This window comes from Mustelus asterias, chromosome 8 (genome assembly GCF_964213995.1).
Source record: "Mustelus asterias chromosome 8, sMusAst1.hap1.1, whole genome shotgun sequence".
In the NCBI taxonomy this organism is placed as follows: Eukaryota; Metazoa; Chordata; class Chondrichthyes; order Carcharhiniformes; family Triakidae; genus Mustelus; species Mustelus asterias.
This window is the reverse complement of record NC_135808.1, coordinates 38824395-38849506: the sequence shown is the minus strand read 5'-3', so window position 1 is coordinate 38849506 and position 25112 is coordinate 38824395. Positions and strand designations below refer to the sequence as shown.

At 43.6% G+C, this 25112-nt stretch overlaps 2 protein-coding genes across 2 annotated transcripts in view; one reads left to right on the top strand and one right to left on the bottom strand.

The window, feature by feature from the left end:
• The first annotated feature begins 958 nt into the window (after positions 1-958).
• LOC144497082 (uncharacterized) overlaps positions 959-25112 on the top strand; it is a 41469-nt gene continuing 17315 nt past the window's right edge. Inside the window, exons 1-4 of the mRNA XM_078217837.1 lie at positions 959-1064; positions 2063-2212; positions 13362-13504; positions 17008-18282. Coding sequence (XP_078073963.1) covers positions 17655-18282 — 628 coding nt within the window. The 5' untranslated portion in view covers positions 959-1064; positions 2063-2212; positions 13362-13504; positions 17008-17654. The remainder of the gene's footprint in view (positions 1065-2062; positions 2213-13361; positions 13505-17007; positions 18283-25112) is intronic.
• LOC144497064 (uncharacterized) overlaps positions 21085-25112 on the bottom strand; it is an 85582-nt gene continuing 81554 nt past the window's right edge. Inside the window, exon 5 of the transcript XR_013498502.1 lies at positions 21085-21132. The gene's annotated coding sequence lies outside the window, so the exon portion shown is untranslated. The remainder of the gene's footprint in view (positions 21133-25112) is intronic.

Here is a 25112-nt window from a genome sequence, read left to right as displayed (position 1 = left end):
AAGTTCAACATCACTTCTCTGTTTTCCATTTCAATTCCTCCAAAAATGGACCCGGCGTTATTGTTTGTTTTCATAAAATATCCTTGTTGAGCTGACTTGCTACTTTTAATGATTGATGAATCTGTAGTTCTGCCCTTGTACAACTTGTAAATGTGACCTTTGGTCCTCCCTAATCTCTCTGATTGAAATAATTTGTCCACATGAAGTCACAAAGAAAACTGTTGTTATTTTCAAAGCTCCATCAAATCAACTCATAGTCTACACTTCCCTAAAGTGCACACAGACAGCTCCTGGAATCCAATGGGGCAAAATCCTGTGAATGTTGGAAATCTGATAGAGCTTCAGAAAATGCTGGAAATCCTCAGGTCAGGAAACATCTGTGGAGAGAGAAGCAACCTCTCTGCAGCCTTTGGACACGGCCAACCACACTATCCTCCTGCAACTCTGTGTTGTCCGTCAGTGGGACTGCTGTGATTTGTGTGACTTTACCCTCTTCAGTTGTATACAGAGAATCTCCTGCAATGGTGAATCTTCCCACCGCCATCGCTCTGGTTCCTACCAAGGGTCAATCTCTGCTTTTCAATTCGATTCAGCCGCTCGGGCTCGCGCTTCCTCACATTCCAACTCCCGAACGCTGGGAGCCAGCCACAGCTGCGCGCGACAGAACTACAACTCCCATCAGGCATCGTGGGCTGGTTCTCCGCCTGATTCCATACTGTCGCTCCTCACTGCGCAGGCCCCGGAGCCACATGCAGTATGGGTAATGTAGTTCCGATCGGGTTAGAATCTGTCTGGAAGGCGGCTGCGCAAAACTGAGCGGGGCTGCGTTCCAGAGAAGCCCATCCCCATTCGCTGTGATTGGCAATACCGAGAGATTGACATGTTAATTGTGGGTTACACTGCCGCTTCCTGTCGCTCTCTAATTGTCAAGAGGAGCTGTCAATCAGAGCGCTGAGCTGTTTGATTGGAGCTGTGTGTTGGATATTGAGTGTGTTTATTGGAAGCATTTCTCTTCTGATTTACAGGCTGAGTTTTGTTGATGGGTCATTGCTGAATATGAGAAGGTGAGGTGTAATTATCTGGGAGGGGCAGAGACACATTTATTAAAATGTCTTTTAACGCCTTCTTTTAGGATTTTACTTGAAGGCCTCGGCCTTTCCCAAAAGCCTGGGCTTGGATTTGATAGTTTTGCCCAGTGCTGGGTTTGATAGCTGAATTTGGGATGTACAGTCTGAGTGAGTGCAGTGTATCTGATTTCCCAGGATAAATCAGAACCCTTCAACTGAAGCAACATTTCCCTTAGCTTTCTTGCACTTTCTGCCAAGTGGGTTTTCTTCAAATAATTGGGAGAATAAGTGTTAAAATTTCAAAACATTTGGGCAGCAGTGATACAGTGCTTAGCACTGCTGCCTCACAGCGCCAGGGACCAGATTCAATTCCGGCCTTGTTGACTGTGTAGAGTTTGTATATTCCCCCCATGTCTGTGTGAATTTCCTCCAGGTGCTCCAGTTTCCACCCACAGTTCAAAGATGTGCGGATTAGGTTGATTGACCGTGCTAAATTGGCCCTTCGTATCAAGGGGACTAGCAGTGGGGTTATGGGGATAGGGCTTTGGTGAGATTGTTGCTGATGCGGGCTCAAAGGGCTGAACGGCCTCCTTCTGCACTATAGGGTTTCTATGATTTTTCCTGAATTTTTTTAAATAAAAAAAACATACTCTAAGGATACAACTGGTCATCCCCAGCAAGTGAATTCATAGTGAAGTAAGAGCTCATTCTACACTATGTTTTTTCCATTGCCCTCATGGTGCTTCAGGAAGATGGACGTCTGGGAATAAGAAAGAAAGTAGCCACATTGTATGCTCCTGGTCCCTATCCAGTATCCGTGTTGGAAAGATGATGTGTGACAGTCATGAGGACAGTGTGAGGAAAAAGAAAGGACTTGCATCTGAACCTCACGCAGGGGAAACTACAGACTGGCACTCACTGTGGAACAGTCTCGAATTGAGGAAAGGTGCACAAGGAGTTGGAGAAAATCATGTTTTCTTTTTTCTGTTTTACAGAAGGATTGCTCCATACGACACCAGAGAGGATAGACACGCAGATAGATTCTGACCATTATCCAGGGAAGAACTGCTCAACTCTGGGAAGACATCCAGTCCCTTCACAGCATTGCTCAACACAGAGAAATTGGACAGTGGTCTCCAAATGTGGTGAGATCTTGAATAATTCATCGAGCTGCATAAACCATTGACTCATTTTTACAATGGACAGGCATTACAAATGTGAGATGTGTGAGGAGGGATATACAGGCTCATAAGATTTCCAAACACTTAAGGTGCATGTCTTGTCCCACCTGTAACACCAGGGCAGTCACATGGAAGAAAAACCATTCAGTTGTGAGATGTGCGATCATACATTCACACGTTCCTCGGCGCTTGTGAAACACCGACGCATTCACACTGGGGAGAAGCCGTTCACATGTGAGGTGTGTAACAAGGGCTTCCCGGAATCATCAGCTCTGCTGAAACACTGGCGCGTTCACACTCGGGAGAAGCCATTTACATGCAGTGTGTGCAACAAATCATTTTCGGAGTCATCGACCCTTGCCGTACACCAACGCGTCCACACAGGGCAGAGTCTATTCACATGCGAGGTGTGCGATAAATCTTTCTCATGGTCATCGAACCTCCGTAAACATCAACGCATTCATACAGGGGAGAAGCCATTCACCTGTGAAGTTTGCAACAAATCATTCTCACAATCATCGAGCCTCCGTGTACATCACCGTATTCACACTGGAGAGAAACCATTCATGTGTGAGCAGTGCGACAAATCATTCTCGTGTTCAGCGGACCTCCGTACACACCTACGCACCCACACTGGGGAGAAACCATTCAGCTGTGAAGTGTGTGAGAAGTCATTCTCACAATCGTCCACTCTTCGTATACATGAACGCATTCACACAGGAGAGAAACCATTCTCATGTGATGTGTGTGACAAATCATATTCGCAGTTAGTGAACCTCCGTGTACACCAACACATTCACACAGGGGGAGAAACCAGTCACGTGCAAGGTGTGCAACAAATCATTGTCCAATCTATTGGCCCTGTGCAGACAAAAACATAATCACAATGGGGAGTAACCACTTGAGTGTGGGTGTGCAATAACTCATTCTCAAGTTGGTTGTACCTCCAGCTCCATTAGAGGATCTACACTGGAGAGTGACTATTCAAATGTGAGGTTTACAATCTAGATTTTCATGACAACTTTAAATCATCTGGGACACCAGAATATTCACAAGGGAGGAATCACTTCAGGTGCAATGTTTGTCACAAGGCTTTCAACCACTCCTCTGATCTCCTAAAGGAGCAGCAGGTCCACATTCACATCCACAGAAACCATTCAGATAAGAGATGTGTGACCAGGATTTCATACAATCAGCATATCCATCCTCATTTTCAAAATTACCTTTCCTTTTCTTTCTGGTCAACCCCAGCATTTTTTTCACATCCCTAATTGCCCCTGAACAGAGGCTGTTTAACTTCCACCTTGAACCTCCGCGTTTCCCATATGATTCTTCTTCGGAACCTCTCTGGAATATCTTGAACACTTCCCAGACAGCGACAGCCTCCTCTATCACAAGATCTCCATTGTTGAGGAGATGCAACACCGGATCAGCTGTATCAGTTCAGCCTTTGACAAACTACAGCAGCAAGTGTTTAACTGCAGCAGTTTGGACTGCAGCGGTTCAGGAAGGCAGCTCACCACCATCTACTGAAGGGAAATTAGTGATGAGCAGAAAATAGTAGCTTTGACTAGAAAGGAAGAGTAAAGGTAATTTTGGGAACATGGATGTAGAAAGTGGATATGAGGTGATTACAGGTGGTACAACACAGATAAACCAGATTGATGGCGACAGAAGCATTGTGATGAATAGAGGGTCAAAGGGAAGAGAGTTGGAAATTAGAAAGCGCTGTCAACTCGACTGGTGGGGGGGGGGGGGGGGGGTAGCGTCTTCCAGGGATGGAACCTGATTGGTCCATGAACCCACATGATCTCTGTATCCATCGGAGTTTTTGTATGATGGAAATGAGCTCCATCCTGTGCCACTAAAGTTGGTATCATTTCTGACCATTGGATTTGGGAACCGGACTAAGGCACAGGGATTTTAAAGAAACGTCTTGAATACCATGCATAATGTTTGTACTCTCCTGACTGGGAGGACTACTATCCTTAGTAAAGTGAGGCTCTACAGACCTGTGTTCCCTCAGCTTATCATACCACGATGTGATAACAGTGTGATAGGTTCACCTTACACTCTTCCAATATTCATTTTATGTTCTGGGAAATATCTTGAGTCATTTCCGAATGCTTTGTTATTTTGGTTAATACAAAATTTTGTGCAAAAATCTGAATATTGTGTTTTATGTCGACTGCTTTATCAATCTTCTGTATAAATTTAGAACTCAATAAATTCATATTTTAAGCTGAAACCAAACTACCTGATTTGTTAGCATGGTGTGTTCCTATTCACTGCAACACTCAGGAATCTACAACAAGAGTCCTGTACACAATATATTGGTCAATGTCATTGTGGGCTGGTATACATTCTCCATCAATAAATTTAGAATTGACAATTCACAGGAAGCAGAACAGTTCCCTAAGAAATAAATACTTGCATTTATGTATCAACTTTCACAATCACAAGTTGTCCGAAAGCACTTTACATCCAAGGGAATGCTTTTTGAAATGTGGTCATTGAGTCACTGTTGCAATGTAAGAGATATGGCAATTGTTGGACAGCAAGCTCCCACAAACAGTAAAAATAAATTCAAAAATGATCAGCCTTCATTGCCTGGCAGAGCAACTCAAAGTCACAATTTCACAAGGCAGCATATCAACAGCTGAAGAATAATTACCAAAGATAAATCCTGAAGATTATAGAATCCCTACCATGCAGAAGGAGGCTATTTGGCCCATCAAGTCTGCACCGACCACAATCCCACCCAGACTCTTCCCATAACCCCACATATTTACCCTGCTAATCCCCTGACACTAGGGTCAATTTAGCATAGCCAATCAACCTAACCTGCACATCGTTGGACTGTGGGAGGAAACTGGAGCACCCAGAGGAAACCCACGTGAGGAGAATATGCAAGCTCCACATAGACTATGACCCGAGGCCGGAATTGAATCAGTACTAACCATTGTGCCGCCCAAGTTAAAGGACAAGTGGTGGGAAAATGAACCCAACAATTTCTGATCATGATGACATGAAATCATCAGGCTCATCTACAGATTGAGGTCAAATGGACAAAATCCCCTTTGTTCACAGGATGATGTTTCTCTTGAAATGATGACAATGCCATCTGTTAACGCTGGAAAGAACATTTTGAACAACTCAACCATGAGTCCACAGTGATAGCTGATACCCTCCAGTTTATCCCCCAGTGCATGTGGTAGAATCCGTGGGTGAGTCACCATTGATGGGAGAGCTGCAACAATGAAGCAGATGAAAAACAAAGCCTAAGGCCCCAACGGAATTGCAGCTGAGGGCTTCCAAGCTGGTGGACTTCTGCTCACGTCAAGACTCCATGAACTCACCCCCCCAACTTCAGGAAAGTGACAACTGTAACTATCATCAAGAAGGGAGATAAATCATGCTGTGGAAACTATTGACGTATTTCCCTCTTGTCCAGAGCAGAGAAAATCCTGACACATGTTCTCCTGAAACATCATCTTCCTGTGGCTGAGGAAATCATCCCAGAGACACACTGACATCTGTGAATAAGCAGAAGCTTCTATACATATTGATGTCTTTTGGTGATGGTTGGTGAACGAGTCAAAGATTAAATTGATCTTCTTGAAACAATTGGACTGATGGTGGGAGAGGTTGGATTCAGACACTGCTGAGACAGACAGTGCTTTGGAAGGACAGCTCCCCAGTGTGAGCATTGGAGGGTAAACAACACAGACAACTTTCAGTGTAAGAGAAGCAGGTGAGTTGGCCACAAGTCCATGTGGAGATGTTGGTGTTTGGGGAGAAAGGAGGAGCAGGTGAAATGATCTTGGCACACGTCACACTGCATTTGTCTCCCATGTTTTATTTATTTGTTCACGGGATTTGGGAGTTACTGGCTGGGCCAGCATTTATTATCCATCCCTAATTGCACTTGAGGAAGTATTTAAGAGTAAACCACTGAGTCTCATGTAGGCCTGACCAAATAAGGATGGCATGTTTCCTTCTTTAAAGGACATTGTTGAACCAGGTGGGTTTTTACAAAGTTGACAATGATTTCATGGTCATCATCAGGCTCTTAATTCCTGATTTTATTTTATTGAATTCAAATTACACCATCTGCCATGGTGGGATTTGACCCCCAAGTCCCCAAGAGTATACCCTGGATCTTTGAATTACGAATCCACTGACGAATCCACTGACAAAACAACATCACCGCGTCCCCGAACAGGGTTGACTGACATTCCAGGAGGTTTGACGGTTGTGTTAAGTCTTCAATACAGACAGGATTTCTCTACTGCATGAGTGTGTTAATGCACCAGGCGATATGCTGACTGTGTGAAAGTCTTGTCACATATTTCTCAGCTGAATAGTTTCTCACCAGTGTGGATCCACTGGTGTCCAGGGAGTTTTGATGATTTCAGAAAAACTGTACCATAAATCTCACACTTGAAAGGTTCTCCGATGTGGATCCTCTGATGGACCAGCCGGTTTAATTACTATGTTGGATGACTTTGTCACAAACCTCACACTTGAAGGGTTTCTCCCATGTGTCACTGTGCTGGTCTACACGGAATACTGACTGCAAGCATATGTTGTCACACTGCTCAGATGTAAATGGCTTCTCCCCCGTGTGAATGCTTCAGTATATCAGGAGCACTGAAGATTGTTTGAAGATTTGGTCACACATTGTACATTTTCCTACATATGCGAGTATGACGGGTTTTCACCAGATACAATAATCGCATGTGGTCCGCATTACACACCTCATACTGAAATGGGTTCTCTCCAGTGTGACTGTGTTGCTGTTACACAAACATTGATGTCTGTTCTAATGTTTGGTTGTATATCTCAGACTGGACCAATGTGTCTCTGTTGGTGCTTCAGGAGATAAGAGGAGTGGGTAAAATCTTTGTTGTAACTCCCTTGTGAGAATGAGCTGATGTGCATGAAGGTTCGATAACTTGGAGAATGATTTCTCACACACCTCACACTTGAATGGTTTCTCACCTGTGGATATATTGGTGTTACAGGAGAGCAAGGAACAATACCGCACAGGAACAGACCTTTCAGCCACCAAGCCTGTGCCGACACATAATGTCTTTCTAAACTAAAGACCTTTTGCCCCTACGCAGTCCATATTCCTCTATTCCCTGCCTATTCATGTATCTGTCAAGATGCCTCTTAAACGTTGCTATTGTATCTGCTTCTACCACCTCTCCTGGCAGCGCATTCCTGGCACTTGCCACCTTTTGTGTAAAAAAACTTGCCTCTCACATCTTTAAACTTTTCCCCCTTTTACCTATGCCCCCTAGTAATTGACATTTCTATCATGGGAAAAAGACACTGACTATCCATTCTATCTATGTCTCTCATAATTGCGTAAACGTCTATTGGGTCGCCCCTCAGCCTCTGACATTCAAGTGAAAACAAAACAAGTTTGTCCAATCTCTCCTCATAGCTAACACTCTCCAAAACAGGCAACATCCAGGAAAACCTTTTCTGTATCCTCTCCAAAGCCTTCGCATCCTTCGGGTAGTGTGGTGACCAGTCCTGTACATAATATTCCAAATGTAGCCTAACGAAAGATCTATACAGCTGCAACATGACTTGCCAATTTTTAGACTTTATGCCCTGACCAATGAAGGCAAGCATGCCAAACGCCTCCTTGACCCGCCTTATCCACTTGTGTTGTCACTTTCAGGAACTGTGGACTTGTAACCCTAGATCTCTCTTTATCTTAATATTTCTAAGGGTTCTGCCATTTATTGTATACTTCCTTCCTGCATTAGACCTTCCAAAATGCAGCACCTTGCATTTGTCCAGATTAAATTCACACGGGAGAAACCCTTCAAGTGTGAGGTGCATGGTCGAGCCTTCACATAGTTATCAATGCTCGTACATCACTGATGCATTCACACAACGGAGAAGTCATTCCCATGTGACATGTGCAACAAATCTTTCTTGTGTTCTTTGAACTTCCACACTCTCCGACATGGTCACACAAGTGAAAAACCATTCACCTGCGAAGTGTGCAATAAATCATTCATATAGTCACTGAGTCTCCGTGTACACCAATGCATTCATTCTGGGAAGTGTGAGGTGTGTAATAAGTGCTTTGCACAATTGTCTGCTCTGGTGAATCGCCATCGCCTTCATACAGGGGAGTGACCATTCACATGTGACTCATGTGACCAATCGTTCATCTAGTTATCAAGCTTCCGCGTACACCAGCAAATTCACACAGGGAAATTCACCGAACCTTCACAGTGATTGACACTCGTGGTGCACTGAACACATTGAGGAAAATCTGTTCAAGTGTGAAAGGTGTGACAAAGTCCTCACAAGGTTGGCATCTTTCCTGATACAGCAGATAGTTCAAATGGGAAAACAAACATTCAATTCTGAGATATGTGACCAAACATTTACACTGACAATAAAGCTCAAAAATTATAGACGCATCCAGACGAGGGAAAAGCTGCACATCCATCAAGTTTGGTATGTTAACACTAGGCACTAACACTGGGGAGCAACCAAGTAAGTACAGCAAAGCATTTGCACACATCTCATTTTTACCTACACTAACACATTTATACAAGGCAGAAACCATTGAAGTAGGAGCTCTGTGACAAAGCCTTCACAAACTTATTGAAGCTCCTAATACATCAGAGTAGTAGTTTCCAAAACCAAAAGAGAAAAAGCTGGAAAATCTCAGCAGGTCTGGCAGCATCTGTAAGGAGAGAAAAGAGCTGACGTTTCGAGTCCAGATCCAGATGGCCTTTTGTCAAAGCTAAAAGGCACAGAAAGTGGGAGATATTTATACTGCAGGGTGAGGAATGAAAGATGAGTCGAAGCCACAGAAACCAGGAAAAAAGGCTGCTAATGGCAGTCCATAGAGAGAGAATAAAGGGTGTGAATGGCCAAACGGCAGAGAAGCTGAAATCAGAGGGTAAGCTGTGATAGATGAAGATGTGGGGGGAGGGTTTGACAAAGGGTCATCTGGACTTGAAATGTCAGCTCTTCTCTCCTTTACAGATGCTGCCAGAGCTGCTGAGATTTTCCAGCTTTTTCTCTTTTGGTTTCAGATTCCAGCATCCGTAGTAATTTGCTTTTATCCAGTGGTTTCCAAACTTTTGTGTCATGGCACACATCTATACAATAAAAAAAAATTAAGGCACACCTCCTCTATTCTCTATCTTCTCTTACTGAGAACTTCATTCTCCCTGTCCTCTCGCCTGGTTTTTTTAACCTCTCCCTTCCTACCTTGCTTCAGCCAGGGTTTCTGTGCCTTTTTGAGTTTTTACTTTTTGTGCAGGCACATGTCTCCTTTGTCTTCAGCTCCAAGTCCTGTTGGTCAAGCACATGGGCCTGCTCGACATAAAAAAATCAAAACTGTGCATGCGTAGCACTTCCCCAGCCAGCACATGCATGGGAGGCCTGAGGTTCATCAGGTCTTGGAGATGCCGACGTCAGAGCTGAAGACAGGAGAATTAGTTTTAGTTTAATATCCTGAAATTTGAATAATTTTGAATCTTTTTTCACGGGGCGGGTGGGGGTTGGGGCGGGTAGCGGAGGGGGGGGGGGGGGGGGCGGTTGCGACCAGCAGTTCCACACTGGGGAGAAAATAAATCATTCAGGTGTGAGGTGTGTGACATGACACAGACAGGCCATCATCTGGACCATCAACACTCTCACACTGAGTGAAACCCCATCGGTGTGAGTTCTGTAATAAAATCTGCACACAGTTGTTGGACCTCCTGGAACATCAGTGAAGCCACATGAGAGACAAACCCTTTTATAATGTGACATGTGTTGGAATTGTTTCATCTATTCCTCTCTCACCAAACATCAACATTACCTTAAGGACTTGGAACCGGCTCACCTGCTTCCCTTACACTGAGAGTTGTCTGTATTGTTTACTCTCCAGTGCTCACATAGGGGAGCTGCCACCTCCCAGCATTCTCCACATCTTTTATAATTTTCAAATACTTTGTTATTTTCGTTGATTCAAAGTTTGGTGAAAACCTGTTGTTGCCTGTCTGCTGTTATATCGGTCTTTGATATAGATTTATACCTCACCATCAATTCACTTTTTAAACTTAGCACAAATTACCTGATTTGTCAGCGTATGCTCCTATTAACTGAAACCTTCAATAGCCAATAGTAAGACACAATATATTGGTCAGTGTCACTGTGGGCGGCGCGGTAGCACAGTGGTTAGCACTGCTGCTTCACAGCTCCAGGGACCTGGGTTCGAATCCCGGCTTGGGTCACTGTCTGTGTGGAGTTTGCACATTCTCCCTGTGTCTGCGTGGGTTTCCTCCGGGTGCTCCGGTTTCCTCCCACAGTCCAAAGATGTGCGGGCTAGGTTGATTGGCCATTCTAAATTGCCCCTTAGTGTCCCAGGATGCATAGGTTTGAGGGGTTAGTGGGTAAATATGTAGGGATATGTGGATAGGGCCTGGGTGGGATTGTGGTTGGTGCAGACTCGATGGGCCGAATGGCCTCTTTCTGCACTGTAGGATTCTATGGGCTGGTATACTTTCACCATCAATGGGTTTAGAATTTCCAGTGCACAGGAAGCATAATGTTTCCCTAAGAAAGTAAGGCTTGCATTTATATATCTAGTTTCACAAACCTGTCTTCTTGATAGCACTTCACAACCAATTATGTTTTTTTTAAGGGTAGTCATTGTTGTAATGTAGGAAACATGATAGCCAATTTTGAACAGCAAGCTTCCACAAACACCAATGTGATAATGACCAGATAGTCTGTTTTTGAGATGTTTATTGCAAGATCCAGATTGACCAGGACATCTGGGATAACTCCCCTGTTCTTCGACAATTTAGTGTCAAGGGATATTTTAAATTAATCTCAGAGAGCAAGCAGGGTGTTTGTTTAACTGATCTGAAAGATGGTACTTATGACAGTGCAGCACTCCTTCAGTACTGCACTCAGTCAGCCTCAGTGCCCAAGTCTCTGGAGTGAGACTTGAATCCACAACTTTCTGACTCAGAGACGAGAGTGCTAACTAAGCAACAGCTGACAATAATGTATATTTTGGTTGTATTAGATTCAGTTTCTAAGAGGGTTAAATCCCAAGGTTGTGCACAGAATGTTCTTCCCTCTGTACTGGCAGTTCAAAAGTTTAATTTGATTTAAGGTTGGAGCTGCAGGTGTCAGTGTTGTCTTTGTGTCTGGGTTCCTGAAGCTGTGAAAGGTGGTAAAGTCCCTGGTGTCAGCTGAAATGATGTACAATGGACATCTTAAGGGATTGTCCTCAATCAGTACGACTGATTAACCATTCTGTTTCATTCACTCATGAAAGTTCTATTGTTTAGGCACATTCTGTCAGGAATAAAACAGAGGAATAACCCACTCTTCCCAGGAAAGCTCAGTGTTAGCTTTAGTGAGGTTTTTGAGCTTGTTTTCAAATCCCTCCATGGCTTTTTCCCTCTCTATTTCTGTAAGGAGGAGAGAGAGATGGAGAAGAGTGGAACAGAATGAAAGGGGAGTAATGCCCAGAAGAGAGAACTGAGATAGGAAAGAAGAGAGAAGAAACAGATGCGAGGTGGAAAGCAGGGGACTAAATTACTTACGACCTCCTCTGTCTCTCTCTCCTGTGTTCTTCTCTCCTGTAAGGGTTTTAACAACACCAGGTTAAAGTCCAACAGGTTTATTTGGTAGCAAATGCTATTAGCTTTCGGAGTGCTGCTCCTTCATCAGATGGAGTGGAAATCTGCTCTCAAATCTCCATTTCCACTCCATCTGACGAAGGAGCAGCGCTCCGAAAGCTAATGGCATTTGCTACCAAATAAACCTGTTGGACTTTAACCTGGTGTTGTTAAAACTCTTACTGTGTTTACCCCAGTCCAACGCCGGCATCTCCACATCCTTCTCTCCCGTACATGCGCTGATCCCACCACTGCACATCATCACTGCCTTGGATGCTGTGGATCTTTCGCTTCAAATGTGCTGTCAGATACATCTGAGGTTATGCATCCCACACTGATGTTGTCAGTTTGAAAGCCTCCGAGGATGAAGAATGCTATTCCCACACTAGAAATCTCTGTCAAATGTTTGCCAGGGGAACTGAGACAGCAGCTGCAATAAGTGAGTTTTATTCAGATGGGACAAAGACAAGTTTAAATCCCCACCTGATCTGCTGCTCAAAGTCGCCTCCGTTTCACCGGTCAGTTTCCCAAGCTTCTGGAAACTCATGTTACTCTAGAAATATTTGGATTGGCTGTGAGAGACATCAATCAGAGAGCCCACCCACTCTGCCCATTCCCTCCTCTTCCTCTTTCACAGCTGCTTCACTTCCTGTAGGGACTGAAAACCAAGTGAGGAGATGGTGAGTGAAGGAGCAGAATTTATAATAATTACATTGCATAATATCCACACTAATGTTCAGGCAGTCTGACTATCCTGTGGGGAATCAGGTGTGGGAATGCCCCTTATGCTGTGTGAGAAGATCCAGCTGAGAGACCTGTTTACTCGGTGCTTTGTGCTGAGCTGTTTGATTGGAGCTGTGTGTTGGATATTGAGTGTGTTTATTGGAAGCATTTCCCTTCTGATTTACAGGCTGAGTTTTGTTGGCGGATCATTACTGAATTTGGGAAGGTGAGGGTGGCACGGTGGCACAGTGGTTAGCACTGCTGCCTTATGGTGCCAGGGACCTGGGTTCGATTCCTGGCTTGGGTCACTGTCTGTGCATAGTCTGCACGTTCTCTCCATGTCTGTGTGTGTTTCCTCTCGGTGCTCTCACTTCTGCCCACAGTCTGAAAGACGTGCTGGTTAGGTGCATTGGCCATGCTAAATTCTCGCTCAGTGTACCCGAACAGACGCCAGAGTGTGGCGACTCGGGGATTTTCACAGTAATTTCATTGCAATGTTAATGTAAGCCGACTGGTGAAACTAATAAATAAACTTTAAAAACTTTAAATTTTAGGTGTAATTATCTTGGAAGTGCAGAATGTCTGAGGACTCTTGCTGATTTCCTATTGTTGAGCTCTGTGTGTGTGTGTGTGTGTGTGTGGGGTGGAGGGGGATCTGGATGTTTCCTGTCTTTTCAAATGCCTCCAAGACCTCCTTTCCCCTGTCTGTGAATTTTGGACAGGGTACAGAAGAGATTTACGAGACTGGTTCCTGGACGAACAGATTATAGTTATGTAGATTGACTGGAGGCAGCCATGATGTGCAATGGTGAGATCAGCACACACACAGGAGAGAAGGACACAGGATAGAGAGGCACAGGAGGTGGTAAGTAATTTACTCCCTATTCTCCTTTTCCCCTCTCTCCCTCTCTCTCTTTACTTCTTTCCTACCTGTGTGTTGTCTTCCTCCACCTACTCCACTTTCATCCTGTTCCATTCTTCTATCTTGTTCAGTCACTCGCTTTGGGCGCATGGTTGCACAGTGAGTCATAGAGGTTTACAGCACGGAAACAGGCCCTTCAGCCTAACTTGTCCATTCTGCCCCCTTTTAAACCCCTAAGTTGGTCCCAATTGCCTGCGTTTGGCCCATATGCCTCTATACACATCTTACCCATGTAACCGTCTAAACGCTTTTTAAAAGACAAAATTGTACCCGCCTCTTCTACCTCTGGCAGCTTATTCCTGTCACTCACCACCCTCTGTGTGGAAAAAAAAATGCCCCTCTGGACCCTTTTGTCTCTCTCCCCTCCCATGCCCTCTAGTATTAGACTCTCCTACCTTTGGGAAAAGATATTGACTATCTAGTGGATCTATGCCCCTCATTATTTTGTAGACCTCTATAAGATCACCCCTAAGCCTCCTGCCCTCCAAAGAAAAAGTTCCAGTCTATCCAGCCTGTCCTTATAACTCAAGATGTGGAGATGCCGGCGTTGGACTGGGGTAAACACAGTAAGAAGGGGCTTAGAGCTTCGAAAGCTTGTGTGGCTTTTGCTACCAAATAAACCTGTTGGACTTTAACCCGGTGTTGTTAAACTTCTTACTGTGCTTATAACTCAAACCACCAAGTCCCGGTAGCATCCTAGCAAATCTTTTCTGCACTCTTTCCAGTTTAATAATATACTTTCTATAATAGGGTGACCAGAATTGTACACAGTATTCCAAGTGTGGCCTTACCAATGTCTTGTACAACTTCAACAAGACGCCCCAACTCCTGTATTCAATGTTCTGACCAATGAAACCAAGCATGCCGAATGCCTTCTTCACCACTCTGTCCACCTGTGACTGTACTATGAACCTGTACCCCGAGATCTCTTTATTCTACAACTCTCCCCAACGCCCTACCATGAACTGAGTAAGTCCTGCCCTGGTTCGATCGACCAAAATGCATCACCTCGCATTTAGCTAAATTAAACTCCATCTGCCATCCGTCAGCCCACTGGCCAATTGATCAAGATCCCATTGCAATCCTAGATAACCTTCTTCACTGTCCACTATGCCACCAATCTTGGTGTCATCTGCAAACTTACTAACCATGCCTCCTAAATGCTCATCAAAATCATTAATATAAATGACAAATAACAGTGGACCCAGCACCGATCCCTGAGGCACACCGCTGGTCACAGGCCTCAGTTTGAAAAACAACCCTCTACAACCACCCTCTGGCTTCTGTCATCAAGCCAATTTTGTATCCATTTGGCTACCTCACCCTGGATCCCATGAGATTTAATCTTGTGCAACAACCTACCATGTGGTACCTTGTCAAAGGCCCTGCTAAAGTCCAGGTAGACAACATCAACTGCACCGCCCTCATCTAACTTCTTGGTTACCCCTTCAAAAATCTCAATCAAATTTGTGAGACATGATTTTCCACTCACAAAGTCATGCTGACTGTCCCTAATCAGTCCTTGCGCCTCTAAATGCCTGTAGATCCTGTCTCTCAAAATGCCTTCTAACAACTTACCCACCACAGATGTGAGGCTCACCGGCCTGTAGTTCCCAGGCTTTTCCCTGCAGACCTTCTTAAACAAAGGCACAACATTTGCCATCCTCCAATCTTCAGGCACCTCACCTGTGACTACCGATGATTCAAATATCTCTGCTAGGGGACCTGCAATTTCTTCCCTAGCCTCTGAGTGTCCTGGGATACACTTCATCAGGTCCCGGGGATTTATCTGTCTTGATGCGCTTTAAGAATTCCAGCACCACCTCCTCTGTTATATGTACAATCCTCAAGACATCACTATTTATTTCCCCAAGTTCCCCAAAATCTATGCTTTTCGCAACAATGAATACTGATGAGAAATACTCATTTTAATTAAGATCTCACCCATCTCTTGTGGATCCCACATAGATGACCTTGTTGATCCTTAAGAGGTTTACTCTTTCCCTAGTTGCTCTTTTGCCCTTTATGTATTTGTAGAAACTCTTTGGATTCTCCTTTGCCTTATCTGCCAAAACAATCTCATGTCTCCTTTTTGCCCTCCTGATTTCTCTCTTAACTCTACTCCTACACCCTCTCTACTCTTCAAGGGATCCACTTGATCCCAGCTGCCTATGCATGTCATGTGCCTCCTTCTTCTTCTTGACCAGGGCCTCAATATGCCGAGTCATCCAGGGTTCCCTACTTCTACCAGTCTTGTCCTTCACACTAAGAGGAATGTGTTTACCCTGAACCCTGGTTAACACACTTTTGAAAGCCTCCCACTTACCAAATGTCCCTTTGCCTTCCCACAGACTCTACCAATTAATTGTTGAAAGTTCCTGCCTGATACCATCAAAGTGGTTAGCACTGCTGCCTCACAATGCCAGGTTCAATTCTGCACTTGGGTGACTGTCTACGTGGAGTTTGCATGTTCTCCCTATGTCTGCGCGGGTTTCCTCTGGGTGGTCCAGTTTCCTCCCGCGTTCCAGTTTCCTCCCACACTCCAAAGACATGCAGGTTAAGTAGATTGGCCATGCTAAATTGCCCCTTAGTGTAGAGGGATTAGTGGGGTAAATATGTGGAGTTGCAGGAATGGAGCCTGGGTGGGATTGTGTCGGTGCAGGCATGTTGGCCTGAGTGGCCTCCTTCTGCACTGTAGGGATTCTATGATTCCTCCTTTCAGAGATAGAGAAGGGAGAGGCCATGGAGGGATTTGAAAACAAGCTCAAAATCCTCACTAAAACTTACACTCAGCTTTCCTTGGAACAGTGGGTTATTTCTAGAGTTTTATTCCTGACAGACTGTGTGCTTAAACAATAGAGGTTTCAGATTAAAGATGATTTGAAAAGAATCAGAGATGAGCTGATGAAAAATGTTCTTAAACAACATGTGGTTAGGATTTGGAATGCACTGTCTGATAGGGCAGTGGATGCAGATTCAATAATAACCTTCACTCGGTTCAAACCAGGACTCCGAAGTTTACCCAATGCTGCTCCTGACATGTCTCTACTGGTTTGATGATAGTCATGGAATGAGGGCTGCGCTGGACTGTGAGATTGTGGTGAATACAATCTTGCTGCTGCTGATGGCTCACTGCATGTCGTGGATACCCAGTTTTGGGATCTGCCCTGAGCCTCCTTCTCCAGTGATGATTAACATGGTGAAGTACTCATTCATCAGTTGGGAGGGGAGTGTAGTTTTCCTTGAACTTGTTTGACTCGAAGCCATGAGACTCCATGAAGTCAACATTGAGGACTTTCCACCTACCAGTGGGATGGGATATTCCAAGGGATGGGGAGGTAGAAGTCTAGAATGTTTCCAGATCGATACGATTCAGTAACATAACATCATAGTGAATTGATAGCCCGTTTTACACTCTGCCTAACTGTCTTTTCCATTGCCCTCAGAGTGCCTGGGAAGATGGGGTCCGGGCAGAGGAAATAAAGTAGCCACATTGTCTGCTCCCAGTCACTGCCCAGTGTCCCTGCTGGAAACAGAGGGTGTGTGAGAGTCAAGTGAGGAAAAAGAAAGGGCTTGTATCTGATTCCCCACACAGAAGAAGAATGGACTGGAATTCACTGTGGAACAGTCTCTAATTGAGGAGTCAGCCCCTTCAGCAAAGGAGGAGAGGGAGTTGGAGGAAATCATGTTTCCTTTTCCTGTTTTACAGAAGGATTGCACCGTACTACACGAGAGGATAGACACCACAGATTGACCCTGACCTTCCACAAAGAAACAACTGCGGGAAGATATTCAGTCCCTTCACAGCATTGCTGAAGGTTGGACGGTGAAACCATCATCTAGAAATTGGTTAGGTCAGGGGAGCTTTGACATATCATCAGATCTGAAACTGGTCAGTGGTGTGGGACATTACGTCAGAACCAACGTTTCCAAAGGATCGGTCAGGGTGAGGCTGGGAAGAAGTGTGGTGAGAATTTCAATCCTTCATTGAGCCTCATGAACCACTGACTCATTCTTACAGGTGAGAGGCTGTTCATGTGTGAGGTGGGCTAAACAGACTCAATTGTATCACCTGTAACACACAGACAGCCACATGGAAGAGAAACTGTTGAAGTGTGAGTTGTGTGACAAAACATTCTCGTGCTCATCCCACTTTCGTATCCACGAACGCACTCATACTGGAGAGAAACCATTTACTTGTGAGGTTTGCAACAAATCGTTCTCACAGTCATCGCATCTCCACAGACACAAACGCATTCACACAGGGGAGAAGCTGTTCCGCTGTGACGTGTGTGAGAAAGCATTCACACAGTTATCGAACCTCCAGGTCCATCAGACAATCCACACAGGGGAGAAACCTTTTAAGTGTGAGTTTTGTGATAAAGCTTTCCCAACGTCTACGAGGTTCCTGATACACCAGAGCGTTCATACAGGGGAGAATCCTTTCAGGTGTGAGTTGTGTGACCGAGCCTTCACACAGTCATCAGCGCTCGCACAACACCGACGTATTCACACTGGGGAGAAACCATTCACCTGTGAAGTGTGTGATAAATCATTCTCTCGCTCATCTCACTTTCGTGTTCACCAACGCACTCACACTGGGGAGAAACCATTCACTTGTGAAGTGTGTAAGAAATCATTCTCGCGGCAATCAAACCTCCGAGAACACCAACGCCTTCACACTGGGGAGAAGCCGTTCAAGTGTGAGGTGTGTAATAAGGGCTTTGCACAGTTGCCAGGCCTGGTGAGTCACCGACGCATTCACACAGGGGAGAAGAAAACATTCACATGTGAGGTGTGTAATAAGGAGTTTGAACAATTATGGGGCATGTTGGATCATCGTCGCATTCACACAGCGGGGAATACAAGTGAGGTGTGTGACTGAGCCTTACACAGTCAGCAACACTCATGAAACACTGAGATATCCACACTGAGGAAAAGATGTTTCACAGTGAGGTGCCTGACAAAGACTTCACACCGTCAGCATGGATGAGGATTTCAAAGCAGATGGACTAATGCAGGGTGGGTGGGGGTGTTGGAAATGGGCAGAGTTACAGAAGGTGATCATTGTGATGGAGAGGGTCTGGGGTCAGAAGCTCAGTTGGAGGTTGAAGGGGATGACACTGACCAATTGTTGTTGGTGATGAGAGTGGAGAGGGAAATCGAGAGGAATTTAAGGAATGTAGGTACTGGAGTCATCTCTTGAGCCTGTGACATCATTCAATTAGGTCATGACTGATCTGTATCTGAACTCTATCTACCTGCCTTGGCTCTGTAACCCTTAATCCCCTTGTCCAATAATAAACCTATCAATATCAGTTTTGAAATTTTCAATTGACCCCCAACGTCAACAGATTTTTGTGGAGAGAGTTCCAGATTTCCCATCCCCTGTTTGTGAAGAAATGTTTGCTGACATCACCCCTGAACACCCTAGCTCTAATTTTAATGCTCTGCCCTCTTGTTCTGGATTCTCCACCAGAGGAATAGTTTCTCTCTAACTACTCTATCAACTTGTTTAATCATGTTAAAAACCTCAATTAAGTTACCCCTTCATTTTCTACATTCAAGGGAATGCAAGCTCAATCTATGCAATCTTTCCTCATTTAACCCTTTTAGTCCCAGAAACATTCCAGTGAATCTACGCTGCACTCCCTCCAAGGCCAATATATCCTTTCTAAGGTGCAGTGCCCAGAACTGCACACAGTTCTTCAGATAGCGTCTAAACAGAGCTCTGTACAGCTGGATTATTACTTCCACATGGACACAGTTGTTTTTTTTTGGATATTACATTCAGGGGGAGAGGGAACTGCTGAAATCCCTGTTCCTTTCCAACTGAACGTAATCAGCCATTTTCTGTGAGGAAGATGTGGGTGTGTGTTTTGACCCCTCATTGTGTATACAGTTTGAAAAGTCAGTAGCAGGCTTTTTGTGGGTTTAAACAAAGACAGGTGATTCTTTTTTTACTTAAGCGCTCACCCCACAAGCTTGAGCTATGGCAACAACTCTCCATTTCGCTCTCTCTCTCTCTCACACACACACACACACTCTCTCTCTTACGCAAATATACTCAAGGAAGTAAGCTTTACAAAGTCAGAACAATAAAGCAATTTACAATGTATCTTAGAATCTAACATGGAAGCTTATAATCAATTGGGACTCACTGCCTGAAAGGGTGGTAGAGGCAGGAACCCTCATAGCATTTAAGAATCATTTAGATAAGCACTTGAAATGCCATAGCAGACAAGGCTATGGTCCAAGTGCTGGAAAATGGGATTAGATAAATAGATACTTCATGGATGGTGCAAAGACAATGGGCTGAAAGGCCTCTTTTTGTGCCGTAAAACTCTATGATTATTCGGAATTAACATGAGGCAAATGTCAATTCAAGCAAACTGTGTTCAGATACAGCACATTGCACGTTGAAAGGTGGATATGAACCTTCTGAAACTCCACCCATCTTCGTGACAATTCAGCCTTGCATGGTTCACTGAATGCATTAAATTAATTTAGTTCTAATTCACAAAAGAAACATTTATCTAGACTGCACTTCTTTACAAGCAGCACGGATGTCACTTCTCCAGTTAGGTGAGTACACCTGCTTTCTGTTTAAATCTGTAATATAGTTTTCTTTTCTGTTTGACAGTGAATCAATTCTTGAAGGTCAGGTAACCTGACCTTCATGGATCATCTCTGGAGCACATTGCCCACTTTATAAAGGATAAGTCAGTTCCAAAGTGTCTAAATTAAATAAGCTTCTATCTTAAAAGTCTGAATATTACATCCCTTTATTGGGCATGAGTGGGGGAATTTGTGGGTTATCTTTTTTCTTCAGGATGGTCCTGGAGTAATTAGTAGTTTTGACAGAGGAAAGCAGGACCACTAGTGCTTGATGTGGTCCAGTCAGAGATGGCGATGGATGGCTCACCAGTTGTGCACTAGATGTGGTCAAATCTCCCCCCCCCCACCCCGGAACTTAGAAACTGGAAGATCGACCAGGAATAAAGAGACTAAAAGATTTTGGGAATAAGGGTGTAAAAGGTGGATATGAGGGAATAGGTAAACCAGATTGACAGCTACAGGTGCATTGTGGTGAATGGAGGGTCAGTGGGCACAGAGTTGGGAATTAGAAAGCGCTGACCAACTCACTTGGGGGAAGAGTGTCTTCCAGGAATGGAAACTAATTGGTCCATGGAGACATGTGACCACTGGATCTCTGTAACCACTGGTGGGTTTCTATGAGGGAAATGAGCTCCATTCTGTGTGCTAAAGTTTGGTGTCATTTCTGACCATTGGAATTGGGAGCCAAACTAAAGCACAGGGATTTTAAATACACTTTCTGCAGTATTCTGAGAGTTTCCCTGATGTGAATGTGTGTTAATAAAGTGAGCCAACTGTCAGGAGTGAGTGTGGGGTAGAATCACACCCTGCTTTAGTTGGTGATGTGAATTATAGACAGATCCTCTTCAGGTGATGGTGTTTGACTAACACCATGGGTAATGTTTGTACTCTCCTGTCTGGGAGGACAACTATCCTGAGTATGGTGAGGGAGTGGGGGGTGAGTCTCTACAGACCTGAGTTCCTTCATTACTTGATATAATAAAAGTTTGATTTGTTCACCTTACTCTTCAAAGATTACTTCATATTTTTGGAAAGATCTTGAGACATCTTCAAATGCTTTGTTATTTTGGTTGATAGAAAGTTTGATGTAAGCTGAATATTGTTGTTTGTCTGCTATTTTATCAATCTCCTGTATAGATTTATAACTCACAATAAATTCATGATTTTAACCCAAATTACCTGATTTGTCAGCATAATATGTTCCTGTTCACTGAAACATTCAGGAGCCTACAGTAAGAGTCCTGTACACAATATATTGATCAATATCCCTATGGGCTGCTATACTTCCTCCCATCAATGGATTATAATTTACAGTTCACAGGAAGTATAATACTTCCCTAACAAGTATTTGAATTTATATGTTAACTTTCATGAACACAAGACATCAGAAAGCAGCTTACAACCAATGAAATGCTTTAGGTGTAGTTTATGTTGTAATATAAGAAACATGGCAGCCAATCAGTGCACAGTGTGATGATCCTGTTAGGGACCATTAACAGTTGAAGAGAAATGTGAATGCCCCCTGATTAATCAACAGATTTCACATTTTTAATCAAAAACAAACTTTATTGTACATAAAATAATTAAACAAACAACATTGTAGTTTATCATTACTTATGCTATGAGCTCAGTTCTACTTCTTACTCCACTTCTTTTGGGATCTAGCCAAAGGCACACTACATTAATTCTCCTCAGTTTTTCAGTTGATTTCTTTCCAATAGCTTGTTGACTGAGCGACCCTGCAACTTTTCTTTGATGGCTCAGAGCTGCGAATGCTCAGCTCCGTGTTTAAGTTTTCGGCAGAAACTCAACTGCATTTGCGAGCTTTCAATCTAAATCTACTGATTCTTTTATGGCACAAAATTCTGTGAGGATCACTGTGGATATTTTCTACTTGACTAAGTTCAAACTAGACAAATTTTCTAGCTGCTTTTCTTTCACAAAATCCTAACTTGTGCTTGAGCCAGGCTCACGTTCCACAAGGTGAATGATAAAGTTAGTATTTTCTCTACTTGCAAGTCCAGGCCTGATGAACAATCATTTCCCTTTGGCTCCCTCAATCCAATGAGGTACCACCTACACCAACGCAAAACTGCAACTGCCTTCTGCGGGCAAACACCCAGCTAAATTAAACAAAATACCCTTTTACCCAACTCTTTGATTCCATAACTCATATGCATAATTAACACTGCTAATGCATGTGATTGTCCTCTCTCCAGACTCACTAGGTGCATGGAGAAACTCCCAATGTTCATATGGCTGCTTTCAGCTTCTTTTATCTGGAAACTGCAGACCTCATTTAAATAATTTATTGCAGGAAAGATCTTTTGGCCCCATTACAAACCTAAAGTTGACCTATTATTTATACACTGCTACCTTTCACCCTGTAAGATAAACATAGGTTTGCTTTTTACATTAATGAACTTCAAGTTTGTTTGAATTGCATTTATATCAGAATTATTAAAAGTTTCTCAAAGATATGGTCCCATTTATAGACAATTAAAAGTTTAATTCCTAAAACAAAAGTTATTTTCTAAAACCCATGAACTACAATCTAGATGTTTGCAACAATAACAAGGTCCCACATACAGCAATGTGATATTGACTGAATAAATCTGTTCTTTTGATATTGATCGTGGGATCCATATTGATGAGGCCATTGGAAATAACTCCCTCACTCTTCTACAATGTTGTGTCATGGGATCTTTAATGTCCAACTCCAGATGGATTATTCCAGGAACGTGGATCAATGTTGTTGTCAATGCCATGTTTAGAATTTTGGAGGTTCTGGGCTCCCTGTACAAACATCCCACCCACTCCCAACATCACTATTTATTGAAGCAGTTGGAATATTGGAAAATGAGTGCAGAAATTCTCCATGTTCACACACAGCATGATCATAAAACCAATCAGATCAGAATCCTAAGATAAAACTATTTCAATTGGTCACAACTTTAAAAAAACTCTCTTCAGTAAATTTCCTTGTTGTTTTAATCAGCATAATCTGGCTGAATTTGACTTATCAGGAATTTTAAATTTAAGTTACATCAAAAGTGAACTGAATTTTTGTGATCTTTAACACTGGTTTATTAAACATCACCTAGGAAGATGATACCAAATACATAAATGACCACAGCCCCAGATGGAAATAATGAAGAGTGATTGCGCCTATTTGAGGCTCTTCAAATTACACTCAGGGTTTTGGGTGTTCAGGCATCAACAGTGGGTAATATCCATGACTCCAGTCTACATGCTGCGGCCAGCAATTATTCAGCAAACTACAGGCCCACAGATACTAGTTTGTTTCAGTTGTGTCACAGAAACACTTAAATAATATTACCTCAATATTATCTGGAGTTCCTGCTTTGTTATTTTCATGTATGGTAGTTTAAAATTGTGAATTTTCTCTCTATCTCATCTTTATAACACTGGAGGAGGGAAAATGGAGAGAGAGAGATGGGAGGAAGAGTAGTGACAAATAGAAGAGAGGAAAAAAAGATGAGAGGCAGGAGGAGAGAGGGGTAGCAGAAAGGAAGAAGTGAATGGAATGGACAGTGGAAGAAAAGAAAAATGAAGGGATGGGAGGGCCAAACACAAGAATGAGGAGAATGGAGAGGTGGGAAAGAGATGATAGCAAGGAGAGATAGAAACTGGGGAGAAAGAGGAGAGTAAATTACTCCCACCCTCCTGTACTTCTACCCCTGTCCCCCTGTGCTGTTCTCTCCTGTCTCATCAGCTGTCTTCTGTGAAGGAGCAGCTTCTCCGGATGTACATAGATGTCTGCAGTTATAGAACATAGAACAGTACAGCACAGAACAGGCCCTTCGGCCCACGATGTTGTGCCGAGCTTTATCTGAAACCAAGATCAAGCTATCCCACTCCCTATCATCCTGGTGTGCTCCATGTGCCTATCCAATAACCGCTTAAATGTTCCTAAAGTGTCTGACTCCACTATCACTGCAGGCAGTCCATTCCACACCCCAACCACTCTCTGCGTAAAGAACCTACCTCTGATATCCTTCCTATATCTCCCACCATGAACCCTATAGTTATGCCCCCTTGTAATAGCTCCATCCACCCGAGGAAATAGTCTTTGAACGTTCACTCTATCCCCTTACTTAAGGTGAGTTATTCCAATTCCCTTACTGTCCTGGACAATATATTCACAATATCTTGAAAACAGAAATTAAAGACCTCATATGACTTCAGGTGTTAGCATATTTTGTTAGTTTGTTCTTCATTGTCGATGTCAGGCTGGGGTTGTTCTCCTTGTAGCAAAGGAGGTTGAGGAGAGATTTGATAGAGGTGGACAAGATTCTGACAGGTTTAGATAAGGTGGACAAAGTAAAACTGTTCCCATTAGCTGATGAGATAAGGATAAGGGGGGCACAAATTTCAGGTTTTGGAAACAGAGGTGCGGGGGGGGGGGGGGGGATGTGAGGAAGGATATTTTGATGCAGCTGGTAATGACCTGGAACACGCTGCCTATAAGGAAATGGAGACGATAAACAACGTCAATGGAAATTGGATGGACGTTTGGGGGGAGTGGTTCCAAACAGAAATGCTGACTAAATATCTCTTAACTTCCTAACACTCTGCGAAGTTGTGACGATAGATCTGGCCATTCATTTGAGCTGAATATCATTGAGTTTGGTGAATGTTTTCACCATGACTGCCTCGCTAATTCTCAGCTCTGGCAAAAAAATTTGGGAGATTTATCAAAGTAAATTTGTCTTTCTGTCTTTTCACTCTGATCTTGTCATTCACTTCTGTTAACATTTTGGCCTCAGTTGTTTCTCAGCTGTTGGAAGATAGACTGGGTGCAGTGTGACTCTTGTCACTGGACTGGAAAACTTCCCATGCCTTCAGTAAATGTGTTTCTCCACTCTTGCATTGCCTTTCACACATCTATGCTGGACCAGGCTGATTATTT